Source organism: Ranitomeya variabilis, chromosome 4, assembly GCF_051348905.1.
Source record: "Ranitomeya variabilis isolate aRanVar5 chromosome 4, aRanVar5.hap1, whole genome shotgun sequence".
NCBI classification, from domain to species: domain Eukaryota; kingdom Metazoa; phylum Chordata; class Amphibia; order Anura; family Dendrobatidae; genus Ranitomeya; species Ranitomeya variabilis.
This window is the reverse complement of record NC_135235.1, coordinates 117,513,182-117,538,191: the sequence shown is the minus strand read 5'-3', so window position 1 is coordinate 117,538,191 and position 25,010 is coordinate 117,513,182. Positions and strand designations below refer to the sequence as shown.

At 44.4% G+C, this 25,010-nt stretch overlaps 1 protein-coding gene across 1 annotated transcript in view; it reads right to left on the bottom strand.

Annotated features, from left to right (window-relative positions):
* Positions 1 to 326: 326 nt before the first annotated feature.
* The window catches only part of HIF1AN (hypoxia inducible factor 1 subunit alpha inhibitor), a 64,633-nt gene continuing 39,949 nt past the window's right edge, over positions 327 to 25,010 (bottom strand). The window contains exons 5-8 of the mRNA XM_077259167.1: positions 15,234 to 15,340; positions 14,470 to 14,533; positions 13,894 to 14,004; positions 327 to 4,400 (exon numbers count right to left, since the gene is read on the bottom strand). Coding sequence (XP_077115282.1) covers positions 4,356 to 4,400; positions 13,894 to 14,004; positions 14,470 to 14,533; positions 15,234 to 15,340 — 327 coding nt within the window. The 3' untranslated portion in view covers positions 327 to 4,355. The remainder of the gene's footprint in view (positions 4,401 to 13,893; positions 14,005 to 14,469; positions 14,534 to 15,233; positions 15,341 to 25,010) is intronic.

Genomic DNA, 25,010 nt, shown 5'->3' with positions numbered 1-25,010 from the left:
ACTTTGATTTTGAGCATCATTCCAACCCCAGACCTCCGTGGGATATTAGTTTTGATTTACGTTGATAATTCTTAGGTTTTAATGTTCTCAACACATTCCACAATGTAATGAATAAAGATTTATAACTGGAATATTTCATTCAGTGATATCTAGGATGTGGGATTTTAGTGTTCCCTTTACATTATTGAGCAGTGTACAATTAGTAAAAAAAAAAAAGTTCTAAAGAAAAACCCATGTCAAGAGCACTTTCTTATATGTTTGAGAGGTTTCAATTGTTAATTATTATTATTTTTTATAAAACGAAGTGTATTAAAAATAACACAAACTTACATAGCAAACATTTTATTATAGGAGGTAGAAATGCAATCCAAACACATGTAAATATAAAAGGCAACAAAATGTTTCCCTCCAGTTACAAAGAGTCAGGGTGATTGTTCTAATTACTTAAGAATCAAAAATATATTTAAAATATGCCAAAATTGAGCCCAAAAATTGATCTACAAAACATACATTAAATAAATGGGGACATTAATACAATGTGATTGGGAGCCCAACGTCACACAACATATCGGCCATGATTAGGGCAGTATTTTAGAGCCATTGTAAACTCCACATCATAACATGTATTGTAGCTTGTACTTGTATTACATGATATCTGGAATATCTGGGAAGGGCCATATACCATAAGTAATGAAAAACCAAACACATGACTGATTGCTGCCAGGAATCTCATAAAGCATCTAGAGTATTTCTAATTGAATGATTACCTCTCCTCTTATGCCTGGAGCCATGATGCACCTTGGTGCAACTAGGTGAGGCGACATGTGTATTCGGTCCTTAGAAGACAATAGAAAGTCCCAATACTGCTCTATAACAGTAGCTCAATTGGTGCCGAGAAAATGGAACTGAGCAAAGTCACACAAATAGGTTGCCAGGTCTCTACTAATGGCACGCACCTCAAGTCAAATTAAAAGCATTTTAAAGGGTTCCAGATCAAAATTACTATACATCCTCAGAGATGTGGATAGTGATATACTACACTACAAAGCCTACCTTGCACATTAGATGGCTGATGGCCAAACCATCAAGCAGCTGACAACCATCTCGGTTGCTTCAGTCACAGGAGTGTTCATTTGGCTGATCACCCCTGTGTTTTCTAATAGACAGCAGTGAACTATATTGGAGCATAGAGCAAATGAATGGGGTCACATTGTAAACCACAATGCACTGCTATAAGAAAGTTGCAAAAAAAAAAAAAACCCACACCTGTTCCCAACTTTTTGTTACTTGCTTATTGCAGTGTCTTGCGGGGAGTCGTCAGTCACTTGCATTATTCCTGTAATGTAGCAACAGATTGATCCTTGACTCTGTGGACCTGTGTCGTGGCCAAAGTTGTCATACAGCCCAAACTCCTTCAATACCTACCACCTAATATTCTTAAGTTAAAGGGGTATTCTAAAGTTCTCTTGAGCAGCTCAGAGCTCTGCAGTTTTCCTACTTCTTGGCCTTGCAGGGGTGCACATTCACTGAGTCCACACTGATATCACATTTACCTATAGAGATAACATGGCATGTTAAGGTTGTGTGCACACGTTGCATTTTTTTCGCTATAAAAACGCATACAGTATGCATCCCTTCATTTAGAATGCATTCCGCAATTTGTGCACATGATGCGTTTTTTTCCGCGAAAAAACGCATCGCGGTAAAAAAACACAGCATGTTCATTAATTTTGCGGATTATTCGCGTTTTTCCTGCTATTTAATGCATTGGGAAGCTCCGGAAAAAAACGTGTCAAAAACGCATGCGGTTTTCTTGCAGAAAATGTCCGGTTTTGCTCAGGAAATTTCTGCAAGAAATCCTGAACGTGTGCACATAGCCCAAGCACACAGCTCCTGAAAGTGACACCCATAACTAGTAAAACTGCTGTGAAAAGTAGATGCTGGGGAAGGGATGATTATGATTATGATGGACTGATCCGAGCAGTTCCATCCAATACGGACAGATCTTCGGAGATATGTTCATGGACAGGAGTTAACTATTTACTGAACCAAGCTCTGGTGGTCTTCTCCTTGGAATCTGTACATTATGTAATAAAAAAAAAAGCACACAGCAGAGGAATGACAGCAGATAGAAAAAGTAAATCAACTGCAAACTTGCTTATTTTCATGGTGTCTAGCTGAAGAAATGTAAAAACATGAGAATATCCCTTTAACAGTCTCATAATTCAGTTTTATGACCCTCAATAGACATGGCACATGAAGGGAGTAGAGGATTGAAAAGTTTACAGTGAAAAGTTTACATTAAGAGGATTCCCTTCCAATTATGATCACAAATGACTCCTTGATCTACAGACTATAAACTACTTACATATACAGTGGGGCTAGGCTGCATGATTTGCTATGATAGCAATTTTCACGTTAATAATTGTGGAGAGGATAATGAAGCTTTACTTAATGTCATTTTTGACTTTAGCATTTTCAACTAGATCATTAATTTAGGTTCCAATATCACCCCGGTATCTTTACATGGCAGGAAAACTTCAATTAACAAAAAATATATACATAGTGATGAACTCATGACTCATTAAGCAACTCATTCACAACATAATTGTTCAATTGCTATAAAATAGAGGAATTAATTTCTGCATCGGTGGCGGCTTTTCACACAATAGCGAATCACGTGCGATCCTAACAGGGTTGTTGCCAAAAATCCAACATTCATCATAAAAGATATAAACTCACACAGCAAACTGAAGCCCTGTTATTTCACAGTAAATGACATAATACCGTTCAATATTCACTGTACCCATAGAATGAAAACCAGTGATCTGCAGAGTGCATAACAGCAATGTAAGGAAGACAAGCACAAGAAGTGGCTGAGGGATTACTACAAAATCGTATTCTATATCCAGCCTCCCACCCCACCTCAATACTATCGTGTTCAATGTCACACAGGGATTACTCAGCTATACCAAGCTTTAGAAAAAAAATAATTATATATCTGATTATGCTGAGGCTGCATTGGCATAATATGGCTGCTGCCAGGCTGTTATTATCCCATTGAACAGTTGTGTTTTTAGGGAAGCAATGCCCAACAACTTCATGGATTTGTCAGACAGCACCTTACTAACATCCTATCTACCATGTCTTCAACATATGGCTGGTCCTCAACTGAGGACACAGAAGAGGCAAGGCAAGATGGCAGGATTCAATTACTTTATCGATTACTGCCAAATTAAAGTTATATAAAATTAGATAGTGGGTTTCTTATTGAGAAATTGAAGCCTAAAGATGACTAAGGAAAAGCTAATTTTATGGGCTGCACAAGTAGTTATGGAAAAAAAAATTAATATGTTGCCCACTCATCTCTAGTGACATAGCAGAGGCACTTGACAACTAACATTTGTAGAACTGGACAATCATCAAGATAGATGTGGAGCTGGACCATCATCGCTCACCCCCCAGGACTATATAAAAGCCTGCAACCTTCTGGTGCACCAAGCCATTCCACTAGATGATTATATTACACTGCACCAAAAACCTCTGCCTTCCAAGGTGTGACACTGGCCATATGTAAAAGCCACGTGTCATTTGCTGTTATAGGCACAGGGAAGGGCCCCAATTTGTTTTTCTCCACTTGTATTCTGATAAACCCCTCAAAAGCAGCAAGGATTGTTAGCACGATTAACAGGCAGATAAACAATAACATTTGTTGAATTCCAAAACAAATTCTAGTAAATACTCAAAATAAAAAGGTCCTAAGAATCAGTAGAGCAGTCGCTGCCATGATGCTGTGTAGGTGTGCTTGCCAATGATGAAAGTATCAAGTTGTATTGCAGTGAAACACAATTGCCTGAGTTTAGTCTTGCCTTCTTACAACCGTTCACTTTTTGCGATGTCTATATGGAGGATTTCACTGTAAAATCAGATCTGTTCACGATTTGAATTGCACAGGACACCAAGAAAAAAAGTCCACGGAGAATGCCTTGGGTAAAAATCAAAAGCTCATCATCTTTGGATACTGTACGTGACGAAGTGAATGGATGACGTAAACACTTTTTGCATGCAGACAGGGTTGGCGACGGGCCACAGCCCTGATATCCACTGTCTGTACAGAGTGCAAACAACGGTAGGGGTTGCATTGTTTGTTGATTGTTTTATTCTTTCTTCCAAAACAAAAAAAATATATATATATATAAAACACAGTAGTGAGTGGTGTAAACCAAATGTACAGGAGAACAGTTGGCCAGTTAAGTGCTTCCATTCTGCAGTATTTCTTGTCAGTCGTCTCAGAAGTGAATCAAGAAAGCGGCAGCAGTCTTATACACAGTCCGTCACTGCTCAGGGGGCCGGGGTTAGTCGTAGCGACCCTTCAGCATGGAGTTTAACAAAGGACCAACCTAAAAAAAAAAAAAAAAAAAAAAAAAAGAAAAACCATTACAGAAGTGATCAGTAATAATTCTGCATTTGGCTGCTTCGCCGTTACTCATCCTGAAAATTTACTAACTAGACAGATGGGTGTAGCCTCTATACAGACAACACTGGTTGGACAGCGTAGCGTAGGGACCGCAACGTGCAACACTTCGTTTGCTTTATTAATTTTGTAGGAGGAACAACGGAGGAAAGGCATAAACCAGAACTGGTATATTATGGGGGATACAAACATTTACTAAGACAGGACAGCGCCGGTTTAAATGTACTGTAATAGGCACTGTGCAAGTTTCATAATACAACTAATAACTAGTGATGCAAAGTACATTTTATGTATACTGTACACAGTGGCGTAACTACCGCGGTCGCAGCGGTCGTCACTGCGACTAGGCCTGGCGGGTCAGGGGCCCGGCAGGTCAGAGGCACCCAACACCATGTTGCAGCGCAGGAGATTCCTCCCGCACGGCAACAGTCCGAGGCGTATCTAGGGGGAGGGGGCAGCCGGGGTACGTGAGAGATAGGAAGCAGAGCTCCAGTCAGAACGGTGAGACAGCTTCTCCTGCTCTGCAGCCCCGGGACAGGTGAGAATGGGGGAGGTGCAAGACAGAGCTGCTGTAAGCATTGTGTGTGTGTGATATCTGTAGTGTGTGTGATATCACACACACACACACACACACTACAGATATCACACACACACACACACACACTACAGATATCTGTAGTGTGTGTGTGAGTGTGTGTGATATCTGTAGTGTGTGTGTGAGTGTGTGTGATATCTGGAGTGTGTGTGTGAGTGTGTGTGATATCTGGAGTGTGTGTGTGAGTGTGTGAGATATCTGGAGTGTGTGTGTGAGTGTGTGAGATATCTGGAGTGTGTGAGATATCTGGAGTGTGTGAGATATCTGGAGTGTGTGAGATATCTGGAGTGTGTGAGATATCTGGAGTGTGTGAGATATCTGGAGTGTGTGAGATATCTGGAGTGTGTGAGATATCTGGAGTGTGTGAGATATCTGGAGTGTGTGAGATATCTGGAGTGTGTGAGATATCTGGAGTGTGTGTGATATCTGTAGAGTGTGTGTGTGTGTGTGTGATATCTGTAGAGTGTGTGTGATATCTGTAGAGTGTGTGTGTGTGTGTGTGTGTGTGTGTGTGTGATATCTGTAGTGTGTGTGTGTGATATCTGTAGTGTGTGTGTGATATCTGTAGTGTGTGTGTGTGATATCTGTAGTGTGTGTGTGATATCTGTAGTGTGTGTGTGATATCTGTAGTGTGTGTGTGATATCTGTAGTGTGTGTGATATCTGTAGTGTGTGTGTGATATCTGTAGTGTGTGAGATATATCTGTAGTGTGTGTGATATCTGTAGTGTGTGTGATATCTGTAGTGTGTGTGTTTGTGATATCTGTAGTGTGTGTTTGTGATATCTGTAGTGTGTGTGTGTGATATCTGTAGTGTGTGTGTGATATATCTGTAGTGTGTGTGTGAGATATCTGTAGTGTGTGTGTGAGATATCTGTAGTGTGTGAGATATCTGTAGTGTGTGAGATATCTGTAGTGTGTGAGATATCTGTAGTGTGTGAGATATCTGTAGTGTGTGAGATATCTGTAGTGTGTGAGATATCTGTAGTGTGTGTGTGTGATATCTGTAGTGTGTGTGTGTGTGTGTGTGATATCTGGAGTGTGTGTGTGTGATATCTGGAGTGTGTGTGTGTGATATCTGGAGTGTGTGTGTGTGATATCTGGTGTGTGTGTGTGTGATATCTGGAGTGTGTGTGTGATATCTGGAGTGTGTGTGTGATATCTGGAGTGTGTGTGTGTGATATCTGGAGTGTGTGTGTGTGATATCTGGAGTGTGTGTGTGTGATATCTGGAGTGTGTGTGTGATATCTGGAGTGTGTGTGTGTGATATCTGGAGTGTGTGTGTGTGATATCTGGAGTGTGTGTGTGTGTGTGATATCTGTAGTGTGTGTGTGTGTGTGATATCTGGAGTGTGTGTGTGTGTGATATCTGTAGTGTGTGTGTGTGTGATATCTGTAGTGTGTGTGTGTGTGATATCTGTAGTGTGTGTGTGTGTGATATCTGGTGTGTGTGTGTGTGTGTGTGATATCTGGTGTGTGTGTGTGTGTGATATCGTGTGTGTGTGTGTGTGTGTGATATCGTGTGTGTGTGTGTGTGTGTGTGTGTGTGCGCGCGCGCGCGTGCGTGCGTGCGTGCGTGCGTGCGTGCGTGCGTGCGTGCGTGCGTGTGTGTGTGTGTGTGGGTGGCAGGGGCATAACTACCACGGTCGCAGCTGAAACTGGCTCTGGCAGGTCAGGGGCCCGACAGGTCAGAGGCACACGACTCCCCCCCCCCCGTCGCAGACACAGCAGTGAACTATACCGGCGTCTATGATGACGGTACAGTTCATAGCAATGATGGAGGAGAGGGCGTCAGCTGATGCTCCCTCTCCCAATCATTCCACCTCTGCCTTTGACACTGCGGGTGCGTGATGACATCACTTCATCGCACACCCGCTGTGTGCGGGGCCCAGGCAGTGCAGCATCTGCACAGATGATGGTGGCTGCCATATTGGCAAAGCCTGTGGCGGTTGCTAGGCCCGGGAACAGGTGGCTCCGGAGCTGGTGGGGGGCACGTGGACCGAGCCGCCCAGGAGGGAGATGCCGCAGTGGGTCAGCCATGTGGAGGATCCGGGGATGAACATGGGAGGTGAACGGGACCGGCGGAAGTGAGGTGTGTCTGCTGCCCGTGTGTCACCGTCCTTGGCCCCCAGCGTCCCCGACCCCTTGTGACACCAGCCCCGTTTCCTCCCTGCTCTCCTGTGCCCCATGTCCTAGTAGGTTCCCAGGTTCAGGTAATTGTGTTCATCCGGGCCCCCCGTACACGCCTTGTTCCTCCTCCCCTGGTCCCCCAATGCTCCCCATCTCCCATGCCCTGAGTCCTCTTGCACCCCCCATGCATTCCCTGCCCCTTGTCCCCGTGTGACTCGTCTGCCCTGCTCTCAAGTCTCCCCTGTCCCCTTTCTCACCGTGTGTTCCCCATCTACTCTGTCCTCGTAATCCCTCTGCCCCCTTCTTCCCTCATCCCAAGTCTCCCCCCCGTCTTCCCGTGCATTCCTATCTACTCTGCCCTCGGAGTCCCCTTGTGTCCTCTTGTGCCCTTCTCCCCTTTCTCCTAGTCCACATGAGTCCCCTTGTGCTTGTGTCCCTTGATCCGTGTGTAGACTTGTGTCAGTCTCCTTTGCCCACTCCTCCCTGTGTGTCCCCTTGAGCCCGTCTCCCTTGTCCCTTTATGCCAGTCTCCCTTACCCATTAGTCCCTGTGTGTCCCCATGTGCCTGTCTCCTTTGTCCCCTTGTGCTTGTGTCAGTCTCCTTTGTACCCTTGTGCTTGTGTCAGTCTCCCTTGCCCACTAGTCTCTGTGTCCCCTTGTGCCAGTCTCCCTTGTCCACTAGTCCCCGTGTGCCCCTTCTGTCAGTCTCCCTTGCCCACTAGTCCCTGTGGGCCAGTCTCCCTTGCCCACTAGTCCCCGTGTGTCCCCTTGTGTCAGTCTCCCTTGCCCCCTTGTGTCAAGTCTCCCTTGCCCACTAGTCCCCTTGTAACCTTCTCCCCTGCCTCCTAGCCCCCATGTGTCCCTTGTGCCTGTCTTCCTTGGCTCCCTAGCCCCCCTATGTTACCCTTGTGCCTGTGTCCCCTAGCCCCCTTGTGCCCTCTCCCCTGCCCCCTCGTCATCATTTGCTCGTGTCTTTCTCACTGCCCCTGTATGGAGGGGCTGCATTATACTATGAGGGGGGCTGCATTGAATTGTATGGCAAGGCTGCAGTATACTCTGTGTGGGTGGCTGCATTATACTCTGGGGTGGCTGCATTATACTGAATCGAGGACTATGGGGAATATATTATACTATATGAAGAACTATGGGGTGCATTATACTGTGGGAAGTGAATTGTGCAACATGGATGACGATGGCGGTGCATTATACTATATGGAGCACTATGAGGAGTGTATTATACTATATGGAGGACTGAGCAGTGTATTTTAATATATGGAGGACTATGTGGAGTGTATAATACTAAATGGAGGACTGAGGAGTGTATTATACTATATGGAGGACTATGAGGGGTGCATTATACTATATGGAGCACTATGAGCAGTGTATTATACTATATGGAGGACTGAGGAGTGTATTATACTATATGGAGGACTGAGCAGTGTATTATATGGAGCACTATGAGGAGTGTATTATGTTATATGGAGCACTATGAGGAGTGTATTTTAATATATGGAGGACTATGAGGAGTGTATTATACTATATGGAGGACTGAGGAGTGTACAATACTATATGGAGGACTATGGGGAGTGTATTATACTATAAGGAGGACTATGGGGGTGCATTATACTTCTTATATGGATCCCCATGACTTCTATTGTTAGCCCCTGATGAGAATAATGGTTTATTTTCTTTTATACATTACATAACAATGGTAGTACAGGGGACAAATATATCCCAGGATGGGGCACCGGATAGTTATGCAACTGAGGTCACACTATACAACTTTGCAATAAAGCTATAGTGTGTAAAATGAATAGGGAAAATGTGAATTTGGGAGGAAAATATTTTGGCATTGGGGGGGGGGGGGCGCGCCCATTTGAAAGTTCGCACCGGGGCCCATAACTTTGTAGTTACGCCACTGACTGTACATGTACCTAGTTACAGCCATCCTGCTTTATAAAGAGAATGTCCAGCTTTTGGCCCCTCACTGTATTGTGAACAAATAAAAAAAAAAAAAAAAGAAGACTGGCCCCGAAATGAATCACTACAGTGACGAGTGGCAGCAGCCTCACCACAAATCTTACTCCACTCAATGACTGAAGTAAGGAACACCACAGATGATCATGTCCGAGACTAGCTGTGGAGTCATGTCCCCACCACACCAATTTTGGCAAAGCTGGGAGAAACTGGTGTGAAAACACAAAGTCACAATATTTTTGAGCAATGGAGTTATACCAAAGTTTCACAACTTTAAGAACAATTTATGCCAGCATTCTAGTAAAATAGCCTTGGATTGCTGACATTTCTGATAGTCCGTGAGCAGATTATAGTTAAGGAAAAAGACAGATCATACGGTCAGTATTAGGGTACATTCACACAGCCATATTTTTGGCCTGAGTGCTGTCTGTGAGAAACACCACACTAGGACCAATGTTATGCAATCTGGCTATTCAGATTTATGTGTAAAAAAAATAAATAAAAATTAAGAGGCGGTTTTGTGCATGAGCAAAAAAAATAATAGCATGCAATCAACTCTTCCATAAGTCGGATGATACTCAGCAACTCAAGTCTATAGATGCACACAAAAAAAAAGTATCACATACAGGTCATTCGTATAGCATTTTTTTTTGTTTTTTATTACAGATCAGAATTGCAATTCTTAACAGAGGAAATTGAATTTGGTCTTCTAAATGTTAATAACTGGTGATTTTAAAAACTGATGCCATGCTGACTGGTGATGGTCTTCATCCTTATGGTGGACCAGTCACTTTGATTTTATACACTTGTGTCAACACAGCCATACTTCCTTAACCCCTTAATCCCGTATGACGTACTATCCCGTCAAGGTGACCCGGGACTTATTTCCCGGTGATGGGATAGTACGTCATACGCGATCGGCCGCGCTCACGGGGGGAGCGCGGCCGATCGCGGCCGGGTGTCAGCTGCCTATCGCAGCTGACATCCGGCACTATGTGCCAGGAGCGGTCACGGACCGCCCCCGGCACATTAACCCCCGGCACACCGCGATCAAACATGATCGCAGTGTACCGGCGGTATAGGGAAGCATCGCGCAGGGAGGGGGCTCCCTGCGGGCTTCCCTGAGACCCCCGGAGCAACGCGATGTGATCGCGTTGCTACGAGGGTCTCCTACCTCCTTCCTGGCTGCAGGTCCCGGATCCAAGATGGCCGCGGCATCCGGGTCCTGCAGGGAGGGAGGTGGCTTACCGAGTGTCTGCTCAGTGCAGACGCTGGTAAGCCTGCAGCCCTGTCAGTGAGATCGGTGATCTGACAGAGTGCTGTGCACACTATCAGATCATCGATCTGTGATGTCCCCCCCTGGGACAAAGTACAAAAGTAAAAAAAAAATTTTTCCACATGTGTAAAAAAAAATAAAAAATTCCTAATTAATAATAAAAAAAATATATATTATTCCCATAAATACATTTCTTTATCTAAGTAAAAAAAAACAAACAATAGAAGTACACATATTTAGTATCGTCGCGTCCGTAACGACCCAACCTATAAAACTGCCCCACTAGTTAACCCCTTCAGTAAACACCGTAAGAAAAAAAAAAAAAAAACGAGGCAAAAAACAACGCTTTATTACCATACCGCCGAATAAAAAGTGGAATAACACGCGATCAAAAAGACTGATATAAATAATCATGGTACCGCTGAAAACGTCATCTTGTCCCGCAAAAAACAAGCCGCCATACAGCATCATCAGCAAAAAAATAAAAAAGTTATAGTCCTGAGAATAAAGCGATACCAAAATAATTATTTTTTCTATAAAATAGTTTTTATCGTATAAAAGCGCCAACACATAAAAAAATGATATAAATGAGGTATCACTGTAATCGTACTGACCCGACGAATAAAACTGCTTTATCAATTTTACCAAACGTGGAACGGTATAAATGCCTCTCCCAAAAGAAATTCATGAATAGCAGGTTTTTGGTCATTCTGCCTCACAAAAATCGGAATAAAAAGTGATCAAAAATGGTCACGTGTCCGAAAATGTTACCAATAAAAACGTCAACTCGTCCCGCAAAAAACAGGACCTCACATGACTCTGTGGAGCAAAATGTGGAAAAATTATAGGTCTCAAAATGTGGAGACGCAAAAACTTTTTTGCTATAAAAAGCGTCTTTTAGTGTGTGACAGCTGCCAATCATAAAAATCCGATATAAAAAACGCTATAAAAGTAAATCAAACCCCCCTTCATCACCCCCTTAGTTAGGGAAAAATAATAAAATTAAAAAAAATGTGTTTATTTCCATTTTCCCATTAGGGCTAGGGTTAGGGTTAGGGCTAGGGTTCGGGTTGGGGCTAAAGTTAGGGTTAGGGTTAGGGTTAGGCTAGGGTTGGAGGTAAAGTTAGGGTTGGGGCTAAAGTTAGGGTTAGGGTTGGGGCTAAAGTTAGGGTTTGAATTACATTTACGGTTTGGATTAGGGTTGGGATTAGAATTATGGGTGTGTCAGGGCTAGGGGTGTGGTTAGGGTTACCGTTGGGATTAGGGTTAGGGGTATGTTTGGGTTAGGGTTTCAGGTAGAATTGGGGAGTTTCCACTGTCCAGGCACATCAGGGGCTCTCCAAACGCGACATGGCGTCCAATCTCAATTCCAGCCAATTCTGCGTTGAAAAAGTAAAACAGTGCTCCTTCCCTTCCGAGTTCTCCTGTGCGCCCAAAAAGGGGTTTACCCCAACATATGGGTTATCAGCGTACTCGGGACAAATTGAACAACAACTTCTGGAGTCCAAGTTCTCTTGTTATCCTTGGGAAAATTAAAAATTTGGGGGGCTAAAAATCATTTTTGTGAGAAAAAAAATGTTTTATTTTCACGGCTCTGCGTTATAAACTGTAGTGAAACACTTGGGGGTTCAAAGTTCTCACAACACATCTAGATAAGTTCCTTGGGAGGTCTAGTTTCCAATATGGGGTCACTTGTGGGGGGTTTGTACTGTTTGGGTACATCAGGGGCTCTGCAAATGCAACGTGACGCCTGCAGACCAATCCATTTAAGTTTGCATTCCAAATGGCGCTCCTTCCCTTCTGAGCTCTGTCATGCGCCCAAACAGTGGTTCCCCCCCACATATGGGGTATCAGCATACTCAGGACAAATTGTACAACAACCTTTGGGGTCTAATTTATCCTGTTACCCTTGTGAAAATACAAAACTGGGGGCTAAAAAATCATTTTTGTGAAAAAAAATATATATATTTTCACGGCTCTGCGTTATAATCTGTAGTGAAACACTTGGGGGTTCAAAGCTCTCAAAACACATCTAGATAAGTTCCTTAGGGGGTCTACTTTCCAAAATGGTGTCACTTGTAGGGGGTTTCAGTGTTTAGGCACATCAGGGGCTCTCCAAACGCAACATGGCGTCTCATCTCAATTCCTGTCAATTTTGCATTGAAAAGTCAAATGGCGCTCCTTCCCTTCCAAGCTCTGCTATGCGCCCAAACAATGGTTTACACCCACATATGGGGTATCAGCGTACTCAGGACAAATTGCACAACATTTTTTGGGGTCCAATTTCTTATCTTACCCTTGGGAAAATAAAAAATTTGGGGCGAAAAGATCATTTTTGTGAAAAAATATGATTTTTTATTTTTACGACTCTGCATTATAAACTTCTGTGAAGCACTTGGTGGGTCAAAGTGCTCACCACACATCTAGATAAGTTCCTTAGGGGGTCTACTTTCCAAAATGGTGTCACTTGTAGGGGGTTTCAATGTTTAGGCACATCAGGGGCTCTCCAAACGCAACATGGCGTCCCACCTCAATTCCAGTCAATTTTGCATTGAAAAGTCAAATGGCGCTCCTTTCCTTCCGAGCTCTGCCATGCGCCCAAACAGTGGTTTACCCCCACATATGGGGTATCAGCGTACTCAGGACAAATTGTACAACAACTTTGGGGGTCCATTTTCTCCTGTTACCCTTGGTAAAATAAAACAAATTGGAGCTGAAATAAATTTTGTGTGAAAAAAAGTTAAATGTTCATTTTTATTTAAACATTCCAAAAATTCCTGTGAAACACCTGAAGGGTTAATAAACTTCTTGAAAGTGGTTTTGAGCACCTTGAGAGGTGCAGTTTTTAGAATGGTGTCACACTTGGGTATTTTCTATCATATAGACCCCTCAAAATGACTTCAAATGAGATGTGGTCCCTAAAAATAAAATGGTGTTGTAAAAATGAGAAATTGCTGGTCAACTTTTAACCCTTATAACTCCGTCACAAAAAAAAATTTTGGTTCCAAAATTGTGCTGATGTAAAGTAGATATGTGGGAAATGTTACTTATTAAGTACTTTGCGTGACATATGTCTGTGATTTAAGGGCATAAATATTCAAAGTTGGAAAATTGCGAAATTTTCAAAATTTTCGCCAAATTTCCATTTTTTTCACAAATAAACGCAAGTTATATCGAATAAATTTTACCACTAACATGAAGTACAATATGTCACGAGAAATCAATGTCAGAATCGCCAAGATCCGTCAAAGCGTTCAAGAGTTATAGCCTCATAAAGGGACAGTGGTCAGAATTGTAAAAATTGGCCCGGTCATTAACGTGCAAACCACCCTCGGGGCTTAAGGGGTTAATAGTCAATGGCGTATGAAAAGAAAGGCCCCAAAAGCAGCAGCAGATTTTTAGTCACCTACATCATCTGAAAAATCCCTATAGTAAGTGACTTACTTCCTGTGGGCTTCCAAGTGCTTCTCCCAGCATTTTCTCAATGTTTCTCATTATTGCCACCTTTTGGTGAGCTTTGAGTGGGTATTCTATTCTTCTTGGAGTGGGTGCACCCTATTTACATTGCAACCATGGAGAAATAAATTAAAACAGGCCAGTCAAAATTAAATAAAACCAACATTACAAGCACAAAGGAAAGGCCATGCCATTGAGATGTTAATGCCACTTAGTATACTAAAGAGGTACGTAATGACAAGACGTCAAATAGGTCTTCTGCACGTTTGGGGTTGTCCCCCTTATCCCACACTGTTTTATGTAATAGACATTTCACCAATGTTAGGCATGAAAATACTACACTACCAGTGTTCTACCATACAGCTATCCATGTAACTGCTGCAGCCAATCACTGGCCTCAGTGTTAATGTTAGCATGCACGGAGTGAGACACTGGCTGCAGCGGTCACATGGATGTACAAAACGTCATCACTCGATGCATCAGACCGGATATATAGCGAGAACAGGTTTCAGTATACCCTGCCCAAATGTTTCTCATCAGTTATAATAGGTACAGTAAACATACCTTGTACCAGAAGTTGACTGTAATGGTTGTCCCTCCATCCATAAGTGACTCTATATGGTGCCACCTGCAATAGTAGAAGAGTAAATCACCAAACATGAACGCTTTGGATTTTACTCGATGGGCAGGTTAATTAGCATTAGTTTCTATTCTGTTAGGTTGACGTTGCTTTCTGACAAATAGCACATAACCAGATTCAATGCCTTTTCTGGCACTAAACATCAGGCTTGCAAAGACTCACATTATGGCACTGTGTTGAAGCTCTGAGACAGGTAAGAAAGGCCAAAATATGGTAAATGATAAACAGGCAGATGAAACACTAAATCACCATAAATTCCCCCAATTAGAGGGAAGGAATCATAACCAAGTGTCAGGTTTTCATTTTGTTTTGTTTTTTTATTGCGGTATATGCCCTTTTCTACTTTTGTAGCATTTTTGGTGTGATATCAAAATAGTCATATGATACTCATTTTATAATCGACTCTGGAGCGATCACTGTAAAAAACTACAGCTCACTTTCTAACTTTGTTGTATATACTGAGACAATGTGAGCAGAGTCATCTCATCATAAGATGGAAGACAAATTCCTTAAGCTCCTTTATACTGCTGGAGACCCAGGCAAGGTAGGATAGAAACCGTAAAAAAAAAAAAAAAAAAAAAAAAAAAAAAATAGCTCTCCATGCATCAAACATAGCTAAACAATTCTGAAAAGCAACTATGTTATTTTTACACGGCAGACTAAAATCTAAGGAGAAGTAGTTGCTTACCAATACATTGGAATATACAGAACATCGCCCGGCCCCACGACTGTCTCGTAGCCATGCACATTTCTGAAGTTAGGAAACCGCTCTAGATCAGGGTTCTCAAAGTCCACCTAATATATAAGAAATATATGTACCGTACATGTTAAATAAGAGAAAACACCCCTATCTCCCCAACAAAACCCACAAACAGTATCAAAGAATGGCAATTGCAGCGCTATACAAATGCACAAAGCAGGTAGAGGCACTTTACAGACACTGACTCGGACTGGGACAACATGATTTTACTTTTAGTCATGTCCAAAAATGCCATTTACCTCCACACATAGGTTAAAACAGTAGGAAAATAAGAGTTTAAATCCTGCCTGTCATTTTTTGGAGCAGCAGCTACAGGGGTGTATGGGGGCAGAAATATATGGGGCACCTTAAAGGCGACTTCAGAAAGCCGTATATGGTTAAAATTGGGGTTTTCTGGAAGTTCCATTTCTCCCAGTCGTCAGCCGTACATGTTATTCTAGAGCATACAAGCCTGAGGTTACCTTTGACTTACCAACACTGAATAAGTACTTAGAGAAAAAGTTTTCCAAGACCAGCACATAGCTTTGTGCTCTGTTTTATGGAGTCAGGTATGAGTGGTACTCGTGTACTTTTAGTACTATATCAATCCAAGTAGGACTCCAGACAGTCCTCTCCCCGTACTCACTACTATACGGCATTTACAATGTAGCAGCTGGTGAGGAGAGTCTTTATTGTAGGGAATCTATAAGAGTACGGTCACACAGGATGTAATTGATGGAAAACATCTAACAAAATCCACAACTTAAATGCAAATTTTTGTTGCCGATTTTCAGTAGATTATAGTCTTTCCAAGGTGAATCAGCGGTGAAAATGCACTGCAGAAATTGGTATACTGCAGATTTAAAATCAGTGTTTCTTTGGGGAGGGTGTAGTATCTTACCATGCAAGTGACAATTTGGAATATGCTTATCCACTTTGCTGCTGAAAATAGCGCTAATAGCAGCTGGAAATACTGCAGCGTATCCACCCATGTGAACATGCCCCTAGATGAACTGCAAGTAATAAGCTCCTGCATCCACCAACTAAAAGACCCAGTTCTGGTTGAGCTTGCTGTGTAGCCGTCACCACCAGTGACATGTCCATTTTACTAAATACCACCAGGCAATAATATTTCAGGAGCATCTTCTCCCAGGACTGGATTGTGCTGCTCCTCTAGTATTGACTTAACAGGCTGTTATTCTCATTAGTACTCCCCCCAACTAATATCCACTTATTAATTTCATCTAAAATTTATACACAAAAAAATAATGTCACAACGGAAAGATAGCATACAATTATTTACTAAAAAGACATTTCAGTAGAGCGGACATTTTTAATAACTTAAAAATTTTGACATCTTGCATAATGGTTGATAAAAATGATCATTCTATAATCCCAAGAAGTGGAATGCTATTTTGACAAGATGAGACTACAACGCCCAATCTCTGGTGTCACCTGTAGCTTCTTCATTCTCTTCAGAGTCTACATTTGAAGAAGGCGAGAGGAGATGGTGTGAAGAGCAGAGACCTTTGCTTGATTGACATCTCAGTCCCACGTGTATCCGCCACATTGTTTGGGGTCCCGGCCCTTGTTGCTTTGAGCAGTAGCAGGCTGGGAACTCCTTGTGGTTAGGATTTTTATTTTGGGACGTTGTCCAGTCATGGCCCAGACAATCTCATGAGTCCATAAATCCACTTACAAAGGTTTGAAATTGCTTTTTTCAGAGGTTTGAAGCGGAGCTTGTCTAACGTGAGAGAGCTCCAGTCCTCTGGGAAATCATGCCCCCACAATCACCTGTCCTGAGGCCCATCCTGTATAGCACATTTGGAGTTCTATATACTCGGTATGAGAAATATTTGGGGTCTTCTTTGGGCTGTATTTATCAACACCTTCCCTGGTGATTCTAAAATATCACCCCATTCCTCTGAAGTAATTTGTCCAATGTCCCACCACCACCAGGCTTTAACTACAGCCATAGGGTCTCCCAGAATTTTTAGTAAAAAGGAGATATATATGAAGGATACAAAGCCTTTAGTATTGTTTGTATTTACCTCCGAGTCCAACACCCCATTCAAGGAGATGAACAGATCGGAGATAGACTCCTGAGCTCAGACTGCGTGCCATAGTTGTAGATATTTTAAGTCAGTTACCCAAATTACAAGTCTATTTTAAAATGCTCAAATGTGCAAAAATCCTCTCCCTTTCCATTCCCCATATCTGCAATTCCTTTAACCCCGGAGGTATTTTCGTTTTTGCGTTTCGTTTTTTGCTCCCTTTCTTCCCAGAGCCATAACTTTATTTTTTGGTCAAAAAGGTCATGTGAAGGCTTGTTTTTTGTGGGACGAGTTGTACTTTTGAACGACACCATTGGTTTTAACATATCGTGTACTGGAAAACAGGAGAAAAATTCCATGTGTGATGAAATTGCAAAAAAAGTGCAATCCCAGTTTTTTGTTTTGATTTTCTACTATGTTCACTAAATGCTTAAACTGACCTGCCATTATGATTCTCGAGGTCATTACAAGTTCATAGACACCAAACATTTCTAGGTTCTTTTTCATGTAAGTGGTGAAAAAAACTTCCAAACATAATAATAATAATAAATATATATATATATATATATATATATATATATATATATATATATATATATATATATATATATATATATATATATATATATATATATATATATATATATATATATATATATATATATATATATATATATATATAGCACCATTTTCCGATACCCGTAGCGTCTCCAATTTTCCTGATCTGGGGTTGGGGGAGAACTTATTTTTTGCGCTTCGCTGACGTTTTTAATGATACCATTTTGGTGCAGATACATTCTATCGATTGCCCGTTATTGCATTTTAATGCAATGTCGCAGCGACAAAAAAAAACCCACGTAATTCTGAGATTTTTACTATTTTCTCGCTACACGGTCTAGCAATCAGGTTAATCTTTTTTTTCCATTGATAAATTGGGTGATTCTGAACACGGCGATACCAAATATGTGTAGGTTTGATTTTTTATTATTATTTTGAATGGGGAGAAAGGGGGGTGATTTGACTATAATATATATATATATTTTATTACTTTTGTCATGCTTCAATAGTCTCCATGGGAGACTAGAAGCCAACACAACCCGATCGGCTCTGCTACATGCAGGCGATGATCAGATCAGTCTCGAAATCACTCAGATCCCAAATAAACTTTCTAAGCTTACATTCTTTGATCTCCCTTCTTAGATTATCAAAATGCCTTTGCAAATTCAGTTCTAATTTAGTAAACTCAGGATGTACCCATTAGGCTTAGGCTTCATACGCACTGCTGTTTTGTGAACGTATGTTGCGGTCTATATGTCCTTGGCTATTGCTTGGGTTAGTATTAAAAGACTTCTGTATCTGGGTATCCATATTTAAAATGTACGGTATATGTTCTGAGACAATGGTGCACTAACCCCGACAAATAGCTATATTTAGTGTTGGAGTAGGGAACATAACTATATATAAACAATTTTCTTTGATATTTCAGGAAAGTATTTGTCAATGTAAGACGCAGTTTTTTCCCAAAAAATGTTAGGGGAAAATGGGGGTGCGTCTTATGGTCACAATATACTTACAAATCATTTGGCAGTGGCAGCGGTCCCGATGCAGCCTCCCTTCCCATGCTGGTGCCGCTGTGGCGGTGCGGCTGGGCTCTGTGGTGTGGTGGTGGCGGGCTGTGCTCCGGGGCAGCGGCTCTCTGTGCTCCTTGGGGGGGCTCCGCCGGCATATCGTCAAAGCTCGTAGGCCCCCGCTCATCCGTTAATGGCATGTTGCGATGGCCTCCGGGAACACGGGCGCCGGGAAAATGTCCGCCGCACACTCAGATTCAAATCTCGTCAACAAGATCTCGTATCCAGAGATCTCGGGGCGAGATCTCGGCAACGAGATCTGAATCTGAGCGTGAGACAGCCCGGCGGCCATGTTCCTGGAGGCCATGTTCGCAGAGGACACCACAACATGACACTAACGGATGAGCGGGGTCCTCCGGGCTTTGACAAAATGCCATGGGAGACCAGAGAGCCACTGCCACAACCCCTGCCCCGGAGCACAGCCCCTGCCCCGGAGCACGGAGCACAGAGCCACCGCCCCTGCCCAAGCACAGAGCACCGCACCAGCCTGGGATGGGATTTCCTGGAGGCCAACGCACCAGCCTGGACCACCGAAAGACCCGTGACCACTCCTCCACCTGTGCCGATCCCTTCTCTGGTAGGCTGAATTCGGACTATAAGACGGACCCCCCATTTGAAACATTTTTTTTCCTTATTTTTATTCTGAAAATTTGGGGTGCGTCTTATGGTCCGGTGCGTCTTATAGTCCGAAAAATACGGTAACTCCTTCATGACCCTAGAGGGGGTTCTGTTTTTTTGCTCCCCTTCCCAGATCCATAACTTTTTTTTTTTTTATCAATATGACCATATGAAGGCTTGTTTTTTGTGGGACAACTAGTACTTTTGAACACCTTTGGTTTTACCATATCATGTACTGTAAAACGGGGGGGTATTTCAAAAGTGTGATGAAATTGCAAAAAGTGCAATTCCACAATTGTTTTTTGGTTGTTTCTTTTTTACCATGTTCACTAAATGCTAAAACTGAGCTACCATTAGGATTCGCCAGGTAATTACAAATTCGTAGATTCCAAACATGTATAGGTATTTTTTAAGTGGTTTAAAAAAATCCAGAAGTTTGCAAAAAAAACAATAGCACCTTATTCCGAGACCCATAGTATCTCCATTTTTCAGGATCTGGGGCTGGGTGAGGGCTTATTTTGTTGCACACAGAGCTGATGTTGAGGTTATTGATTCCATTTTGGGGTAGATTTTACTGCAATACTGTGGCAACAAAGAGAAAAAAAAATGTAATTTTTTTTTTTAATATAGATCGGGCGCTTCTGAATGTGTATTTTTATGGTTTTAATTTGAATGTGGCAAAAACGGGCGATATGTGTGTGTGTGTGTATATATATATATATATATACACACACACATACACATACACATACACATACACTCACCGTAAAATCTTTTTCTCCGAGCCAATCATTGGGGGACACAGGACCATGGGTGTTATGCGGCTTGCCACTAGGAGGACACTAAGTAAACACAAAGAGTTAACTCCTCCTCTGCAGTATACACCCCTTGACTGGCCAGTAACGACTCAGTTCGGTAGTAAAGCAGTAGGAGTAAAACCAAGACATGTAAACTATGTCCAAAACTAAGGAACAAAATACCAACAACAACTAGCAAATAGGCTAACAGGGTGGGTGCTGTGTCCCCCAATGATTGGCTCGGAGAAAAAGATTTTACGGTGAGTACACAAAAATCTCCTTTTCTCCTACGCCTCATTGGGGGACACAGGACCATGGGACGTCCTAAAGCAGTCCCTGGGTGGGGAGCAATTGCACTGCTAAAACCCCATGTACCACTGGCTTACTGAGGTACCGCTGTCTGCAGAATGCGCCTGCCGAGGGCAGCGTCTGCCGAAGCCTGGGTATGGATGTGGTAGTGCTTCGTGAAGGTATGCAGACTGGACCAAGTCGCAGCTTTACAAAGCTGTTGTGCGGACGCCTGGTGCCGAATGGCCCAAGAAGCGCCGACCGACTGAGTCGAATGCGCCGTAATCCCTGCTGGGATAGGAGTGTTCCTGACACGATAGGATTCCTGAATGGTGGAACGAATCCATTTGGCTAGAGTGGCCTTTGAGGCAGGTAAACCTTTCCTGTGTCCTTCCGGAAGCACGAACAGGACATTCGACTTACGGAAGGGAGCCGTGTGAGATATGTACCGCCGAAGGGCTCTAACCACACCCAGAGTATGGAGAGCCTTCTCAATACGATGGGTTGGTGCCGGACAGAATGACGGCAAGACAATGTCCTCATTTAGATGAAAGGAGGAGACGACCTTCGGTAGGAAGGAGGGAGAGGTTCTCAGAACTACCTTGTCTGAGTGAAAAATCAAGAAGGGGGGTCGGCAAGAGAGCCGCCAACTCAGAAACCCTCCTGATTGACGTAATCCCCACGAGAAAGACCACCTTCCATGAAAGGAGGGTGAGAGAGATGTCCTGCAATGGTGCGAAAGGGGCCTCCTGAAGAACTCCCGAGAACCAAGTTAAGATCCCATGACGCCAAAGGCATTCTATAGGGAGCAACCACCCGGGAGACTCCTTGGATGAACGTCTTAACGGACAGTTTGGAAGCGATCTTCCGTTGGAAAAGAACAGACAATGCGGACACCTGTCCCTTGAGCGAGCTTAGGGCAAGGCCTGACTAGACCGGATTGGAGAAACTCCAGAATGGACGGAATGGAAAAGACCAAGGGAGAACGTCCATGGGTATTGCACCATGAAAAGAAGATGCGCCAGGTGCGATGATAAATGCGCATGGATACGGGTTTCCTAGCGCGAATCATGGTAGAAGAAACCCCTGGAGAGAATCCGGCTTGGGCTAAAATCCAGGATTCAACGGCCACGCCGTCAAAGACAGGGCCCCGGAGTTCTGGTGGTAAAACGGGCCCTGTGAGAGAAGGTCCGTGCGATCTGGAAGGCGCCAGGGGGTGTCGGCGACCATTTGGACGAGTTCCGCGTACTATGCTCGGCGCGGCAGTCGGGCGCGACGAGAATCACCGGTCTCCCCTCTGCTCTGATCTTCTTGATGACTCTCGGAAGCAGAGGAAGAGGCGGAAATATGTATGGCAGCTGGAACCGATGCCACGACAGGACCAGGGGCATCTGCCCCGACGGCGCAAGGATCGCGGGAACGAGCAATGAATTGGGGAACCTGGTTGTTGAACCTCGAGGCCATGAGATCCGCATCCGGCGTCCCCCAGCGAAGGCAAATCTGCTGGAAGACTTCCGAATGGAGGGACCACTCGCCCGAGGCAAGACCTTGGCGACTGAGGAAGTCCGCTTCCCAATTCTCCACGCCCAGTATGTGGATCGCCGAGATGAGCGAGTGATTGGTCTCGGCCCAGCGCAGGGCGTGGGAGACTTCGAGCATGGCTGCTCTGCTGCAGGTTCCCCCTTGTCGGTTGATGTACGCCACGGCTGTGGCATTGTCGGATTGTATTCTGATGGGATGGCCTGCGAGAAGGTGGTGAAAGTTGCGTAAGGCAAGAGTAATCGCCCGAATTTCCAAGATATTGATTGGGAGACGAGACTCCCTTGTGGACCAATGACCCTGTGCCGTGTGGTGATTGAAAACTGCGCCCCAGCCCAAGAGGCTGGCATTGGTGGTCACCACTAACCAACGTACAGGAAGAAAGGACTTCCCTTGGTTCAGGGAGGACTGTAGCGTCCACCACCTGAGGGTCTGCCTGACCTGCAGGGGCAGGCGAAAACGTCGGTCGAGGGAAGTCGGGCTCCTGTCCCAGGCTAACAGGAGCGCCTGTTGCAAATGACAGAGATGGAACTGTGCAAATGGAACGGCCTCCATTGCCGCAACCATTTTTCCCAGGATGCGCATCGCGAAGCGAATGGAGTGAGGGGCTGGGCGGGAGAGCTTGCGCGCTCCCTGTTGTAAGGATAAAACCTTCTCTGGAGGGAGAATGACCAACCCGCGGGAAGAGTCCAGAATCATGCCCAGGATGCAGATTTGCTGAGCCGGCACTGGAGATGATTTCTCGAAGTTGATCTTCCAACCCAGGCGAGAAAGAGAATCCACGGTGATGCTGACAGACTCCTCGCAGGCAGACTGGGATGGACCTTTGATTAATAGTTCGTCTAGATAGGGCAGGACTACCACTCCCCGAGCGTGAAGAATGGCCATGACAGCCGCCATGACCTTTGTGAAGACTCTGGGGGCAGTGGAAAGTCCGAAGGGCAAGGCCACAAACTGGAAGTGTTCTTCTTGGACTGCGAAGCGCAGGAACTGCTGAGAGGGAAAAATTGGAATGTGTAGATAAGCATCCTTGATGTCTATGGATGCAAGGAACTCTCCTTTTTCCAGGGACGCGACGACAGAACGGAGCGAGTCCATCCTGAAGTGCCGGACCCGTACGAACTTGTTCAGCAGTTTGAGGTCCAGTATGGGCCGTAGAGTTCCGTCCTTCTTTGGGACCACGAAAAGGTTGGAGTAAAACCCCTTGAACCTTTGGTTTCGAGGGGCCGGAGCGATGACGCCGTCCCTTTGAAGCACCTGTATGGCCTGAAGGAGATGTGACGCCTTTGATTTGGGGGAAGACTGGAAGAAACACGGAGGGGGGATGGAGGAAAACTCGATTTTGTATCTGGAGGACACGAGTTCTCTGACCCACTAGTCGTGAACGACCGAGAGCCAATTTTGATGGAACGAAAGAAGGCATCCGCCTACTCTGTCGGTGTCCGCCGGACAAGCCAACGAGTCATTGTGTGGAAGGTTTAAAGGATGCAGACGGCTTAGGGGCAGACGGTCTCGGTCTGGGTTTCCAGGAACGGTTTTGGTCTGTATGAGACAAGGGAAGTTCTGTTGTCCCGTCGTCCTGAACCAGGGGAAGAGGAGGACCAACCGGAGTTGTTACGAAAGGACCAGAATCGAAACTGCTCTTGATTCCGAAAAGGCCGGGCCGGTTTTTGCTGGGGAAGAAATTTACTCTTCCCTCCGGTAGCGTCAGAAATGATTTGGTCTAGTTTTTCCCCCGAATAAACTACCCGCTTGGTAAGGTAGAGAAGTCAGCGACTTTTTAGAAGCAGAATCTGCTCGCCAATCGCGGAGCCATAAGGCCCTCCTGATGGAAATTGCATTTGCAGCTGCTTGCGCTGCGCAATTAGCCGCATCTATGGAAGCGTTAACAACGAAATCTCCGGCCTGAGCTATCTGGCTAGCTAGTCTGGCCGCCCCTGGGGGAAGATTACTGCCGTGGACGGTAGAGGTTAACACCTCTGCCCAGGCCACCATAGCCTTAGCTACCCAGGTAGCTGCAAAGGATGGAAGAAGAGCTGCTCCTGAGACTGCAAAGACTGAGCGAGCTAAATAATCAATTTGACGGTCAGAAGGATTTTTGACTGATGAACCGTCTGACAGGGATAAGACCGTTTTGGATGCGAGTCGCGATACGGCCGGATCCACAGAAGGAGAGAGAAGCAACTCCTTGACCAGATCCTTAGAGAAAGGATATTTAGCTTCCGTGGCTTTTTGAGCCGTGAAACGTTTCTCAGGGTGCTCCCTGTGTTTTTGGATAATGTCCTGAAACTCAGGGTGATTAGCAAATATCTTTTGGACGCGTTTAGTCTTTTTAGAAGATACGACGTGTTCCTGAGAGGAAGCAGATTCGTCGTCCACCATTAACGTTTTGTTGACTGCCTCAATAAGGGAGTCAAGTGTCTCCTGACCAATAGAGGAGTCTTGGGTTAAAGATTCCTCCGACTCATATACTGAGTCCTGTACGCTGCGACCCTCAGGGGAGGGGGAGCGAGAAGATGAGCTCGCAGAAGCTGAAGCTCGAGCGTGTACGGGAGATGAGGGAAGGGTCCTTTTTCTGGAACCCTGGGAGTCCCGTAGAACGGTACGCCCCCTGTGGTCGGACGGCCCCGCACCGTCCCCAGATTCCGTCGCAGCCGACGGAGGTGAGTTCTGGCTTAAGGAGGACCCTCGGAAAGAGTCCAATGCCTTGACTAAGGATTCCATTGAACGTGACAGGGACGCGGCCCACACAGGAGGGTTAGGCTCGGCGGGGTCGGTGGCGACATTGGAGGTAGCGGCAGC